The 5149-nt window shown below is 35.0% G+C and overlaps 1 protein-coding gene across 1 annotated transcript; it reads right to left on the reverse strand.

Annotated features, from left to right (window-relative positions):
• Positions 1-2418: 2418 nt before the first annotated feature.
• LOC113071165 (atypical kinase COQ8A, mitochondrial-like) lies at positions 2419-3709 on the reverse strand. Its single transcript, XM_026244545.1, has 2 exons — positions 3648-3709; positions 2419-3570 (listed from the first exon to the last, which is right to left on the reverse strand). Exons 1-2 carry the CDS (start codon positions 3675-3677, stop codon positions 3277-3279), a joined length of 324 nt encoding a protein of 107 aa, XP_026100330.1. The 5' UTR covers positions 3678-3709; the 3' UTR covers positions 2419-3276.
• Between the last annotated feature and the right edge of the window lie 1440 nt (positions 3710-5149).

Genomic DNA, 5149 nt, shown 5'->3' on the forward strand with positions numbered 1-5149 from the left:
TGCCGCCACAGAGCTCGTTTAAACCTGCGCGTGATCCCGCCTGACCGCGAGGTGCTATCAATGTGGTCCAGCAGATAGAGTACTTTATTATCATTTTTCACATGCACAACGTTAAAGAGGACTGATTTTTGTCATTTATTTCTACTTTGTGCATACTTATTTTAATAGTAGGATAGTTTAAAGGAATATGTGAATTTGTGAAATAAAATAATAAATAAATAAATTAACAATAGACAAGATTTTTAATTAAATCGAGACAGCTTGTAAATGCGTTTTAACACTCATTTTCTCTCCCTGATCCAGGAACACTTGAACCTTCATACTTGTAACTTCAAAAAAAAAAAAAAAAAAAAAAAAAAATGTCGGGTCACTGGTCCACTGTGAAAATTTAGAGGTACAGAGCAGAGCTTTCAGAAAAATAAACACAAGGCTCGACATTCAGTATACATGGCTTATATTTTAATTCTGCATATCCTACAAATATATACACTAGCATAAAAAACCCTATTCGGCAAGGATGCATTACACTGATCAAAAGTAAAGACAGTTAAAGACATTATGTTTAAATTATATACTGTTCTTTTGAATTTTCTATTCATAACGAAAATTAAAATAATAAATAAATAAAATTAAAATTGTAGAAAGTATCATTGATTCCACTTAAATATTAAGCAGCACTGTTTTTAATGTTGATAACATTTTTTTTTTTTTTTTGCACCAAATCAGCATATTAGGTTGATTTTCTGAAGGATCATGTGGGTGACACTGAAGACTGGAGTAATGATGCTTAATATTCAACTAAGCCATCACAGGAATAAACAACATTTTAAAATATCTTAAAATAGAAAGCATATGTGCATGCTCCATATATTTTATTTGTTTATATAAAAGATGGAGTATTCATCTGTATTTGTTAATTATTTGATTGTTAAAAGGATTCGGTTCGACCTGGCTCAGAAATATTTGCATTGCACTGAAGCATTTAATCTTTGGCATCTTTGGAACCATACATCGAGGTCTCGAATAGTCTCACCGAAGCATCAGCTAGACGAGAGAACTGGGATACAGAAGGAATGTCAAGCAGGAGAGAATTTCCAAGCTCATTCCAAACACATATGATCTTTCCAACCATTGGTAAGAGTTAGGGTACATGCCCTTTCATCCAAATGCTCCAAACCACATTTTGTGCAAATTTTACTTTGTAGAGTAAGAGATTATAATTTTTTATTTTAGCATTATTAAGTGTTTCTATATAGCATTTTTCTTAAAAAATAGTTTTCAGCATAATAATTGGAGTAAAAAGTTGAATTGAAAATGTAACAGTGTGTTTGAGAATGATTTGAAGATGATCTTGAGCTTCAAAAAAGCAAGAACAACTGACCGTCTGTACAAGAGTTCACATAATCAGCAACATTTAATTATTGACATCTCAAAAATCTAAAATATTTCAATTAATAATTAACCTCGTCATAACCTATAGTATTGTACCTATATATATATAAAAAAAAATATTTGGAGAATTATTGGAGACGTGAACCATTTCAAACGATTCAGTTCAATTTGGTGGACTGGTTCAAACCGGATCCCTAAGAAGAACCGGTTAAATCGAATGATTAATTCGCGAACCGGATCTCACTACACTGCAGTGAACGGTCTCGGAACAGACACGGAAGAGAAGACAATGCTGAATTAAAGTCATAGTTTTTGCTATTTTTGGACCAAAATGTATTTTCGATGCTTCAAAAAATTCTAACTGACTCTCTGATGTCACATGGACTACTTTGATGATGTTTTTCTTACCTTTCTGGACATGGACAGTATACCGTACACACAGTTTCAATGGAGGGACTGAGAGCTCTCGGACTAAATCTAAAGTATATTAAACTGTGTTCCGAAGATGAACGGAGGTCTTACGGGTTTGGAATGACAAGGGTGAGTTATTAATAACATAATTGTAATATTTGGGTGAACTAACCCTTTAATTGAAACATCTAATGGCTTAAGAACTATTCTGGAAATTAGTCTTTTATAGGTCACTAGCACTTCTTATCTTGAACAATTTAGAGTGATATTCTTTAAGTTATTCTTTGGGAGGGGGGGTTTGTTTGTCTTCACAGCTGATAAACCAGCAGTACTGGTAACAATGCACCATACCTTCAACCCTGACGACGTGTCAAAGCTTCAATACGGCATCATCTCAAGTGAACATTGTGGAACGTGTTAATATGCTTTTCCTTGACTCATTTAATGGTCTTCTTATGTGTCCAGCAAATGAAAATGCAATGTTCAAACTTCAGTCAGTCTTAAACCGGTACATGCAACCGGACTTGCATCAAATGCTTTAAATGTCAAATGTTGAAAATGACAGTTCAGTGAATTGTTATGTGGACAAAAAAAAAAAAAACAAGCCTGCTAATAAACATTTAAAACGAGTGTGTTGATTCCAAAAATTTAATATATTCAGACAATTTTATCACAATTTTTAGTAAGAAAGCCAATAGCAGGAACATTAGAAAAAAAAACACCTTTTTCATCAATGCTCTGATATCAAACCATAATGCTTTCAAGCTCTCACCTTCATGTAGGCACATTTAAATTCATGTACATCTCACACATCAGTGATAGTGTGATACCTCATCCCATCATTAATATCCTAGCTTTTTAAAATGCACTATGACAAAGTAGTTGTGGTGGTTTTACAAGCTAAAACAAGCGAGCTTGTAGGCAACCTACACTGATAACACATATGTGACAGCAGCAGGTGCATCAAAGCCTGCGCTTTTCTTTCAGGAACTTCCCTTTATCATACTTTGGCCAATATTGTGCGCAAATATTCACAAATCACAAACCGAAATAAGAAAAATAAACATTGTAATGCTTTCTCAAATGATAAACGTATCAGAGTTAATACACTGATTTAGGGAGACGGTCCTCACGAGCGTAGTCCGGCATCCTGGAAAAAAAACTGTTGGCTTGGTTCTGAAATGTTCTACAGCCAATCGTCACGCCTGATGAGTAACCAGCTTTCCCGGTTCTAGGAATTTCCGTAGGCACACAGATACATTCGTTTGAATAGCTTTCTTTGCACCACACGACTTTGGATAATCATGGACATTATTTCCCATTAACACACTCAAAAGGGAAAAACAAAAGCCAAAAACATGTATGATGGTACGGTTGAGTCAGTTGGGACAAAAGTGCCATTCATTTACATTCGAGCGACTGGCCAGAGCATTTTCTGCTTATCCAAGTTTCTCGTTTGAAAAGCTCTGTGTGTCACTGGCTTGGACCTTTCTTCTTATTGCTCCAGTAATTGCTGTAGGCCTCTTTAAACATGTTTTTACAGCATAGCTTAGCCTTCAGGCGGGAGCAGATGAGGAAGGAGCCACCCATTTTGCGGTGCAGGGAGTAGGTTTCTTCGGGTGGAGGGATGAGGCGCTGTTTCAGCATGACGGGGATGAGGTTGTGGATGCGCTCCGTGGTGCTCTGCAATCCAAAGTCAAACGGCTCTTCGGAGGCAAAAGCCTCACCCAGGATCATCACTGCATCCACATGGGCGTTCAGCATGGTCTGGATGAAGAGAAGAGGTTGTGTTAACATGATCATCGTATGTGTAGCTTAAAACTAAAATATCTGGTATATACTACCTTCGACTCATAACCAGTCAAGAACTTCATATCTATGGATCGCTTCAGCACTCCTTCCCGATCGGCCATCTGCTGCAGCCTTGATGATCTGTTTTAAAGAGGGAGATAAAATCAGCTAAAGAAATAAAACATCCGTTACTTTCAATTGTATAAGTCTTACCTCAATATAAACGTCAGTGAAACTCTCATCAAACCCTCGTGTTGCACCGAAGTCCAGCAAAGCAACCTGTCGATTGAAGAACAGCTTGATTACAAAAAGTCAAAACAATATACTTTTGATTTACTGTACAAAAAAATAATATATACACACTATGGTTCAAAGGTTTGTGGTTGGTAGGAAGTTAAAAATAAATGTTACATTTATATGATAAAATGTTGTATAGTATAAAATGTAAGGTTGTTGTTTTTTTTTTTAAATCAAAGGTTACAGTAATATCGTGAAATACTACATTTCAAATATGTGCTTTGTATTGAAATATGTAATTTATTCATGATGGCAATGTAGTCATTATTCCAGTCTTTATTATCATGATCCTTCAGAAATCATTGTAATATGCTGATTTATTGTTCAAAAAAAAAAAAAAAAAATTCTCCCAGAGGAATAGGAAGTTTGAAAGAGCAGCATTTATTAGAAAAAAATATTTTGGAATATCATAAATGTCTTTACTGTCAATTTTGATAAATTTAATGCATACTTGCTGAATAGAAGGCCCCAATCTTTTGATCAGTAGTGTATTTACCTAAAACAGTAACAATTAAAGCTTACTAATTCCTATTTTCTACATTTTAGAATAACAGTGAAGTCATCAAACCTATAATATAACAAATGAAAATAAGGTATTATGTAGGGACCAAACACATGTTTAACACATTAAAACTCTACTACTTCAGCTTCTTCAAAGAACCAGGATTAAAGCAGGTTCTGTGTCTTAACCAGTAGTGTAAATAACCAGGAAAGATCAGTGATGGTGGCGCTCTTACCCTGTGGGTTTGTGGATCATAAAAGAAATTGGACCAGTTAGGATCTGTCTGCATGTATCTGAACTCAAACAGCTCCCTCAGACAAAGGCAGAGGATGTTCTCGCAGATCTGTGCGAAAATAAAAAGTATGGTTACTACACCAGCACTGGAATGCTTTAAATCCATAGTATTTATGCTTTAATGAATATGTAGTACTTAGTTTAATGTCATAAATCAGTTCAAACTCAAAACAAAAGACTGTTTTAATGCAATGTTTACAAACCACTTAACTGATGAGCATATAAATAATGTAAATTCTATGTGACTGATTTTTTTTTAAACAGACCATTTATTTCCTTCATGTCAGTCTGCATCATTTCCTCCATTTATGGTTTGATCAGCACAGTTTATTCATTTTTAAACTGCATTCCTTAATGTTTATATGTTCTTTTTCTTTTTGGTATGAACACGAACTTGTTTCCACTTTGCCCTACTAATGCAATAAAACACCTCCTCCACCAGGTGGCGATAATACTTCAGGA

The sequence above is a fragment of the Carassius auratus genome, unplaced genomic scaffold, assembly GCF_003368295.1.
Source record: "Carassius auratus strain Wakin unplaced genomic scaffold, ASM336829v1 scaf_tig00006227, whole genome shotgun sequence".
Lineage (NCBI taxonomy): Eukaryota > Metazoa > Chordata > Actinopteri > Cypriniformes > Cyprinidae > Carassius > Carassius auratus.

Bases quoted from the DNA above. Each gene is read 5' to 3' on its own strand.
- LOC113071165 (XM_026244545.1), bottom strand. From the start codon at position 3,677: ATGAAGTTCTTGACTGGTTATGAGTCGAAG. The intron at 3,571-3,647 runs GTAGTATATACC...CTCTTCATCCAG, and splicing joins TGACTGGTTATGAGTCGAAG to ACCATGCTGAACGCCCATGT.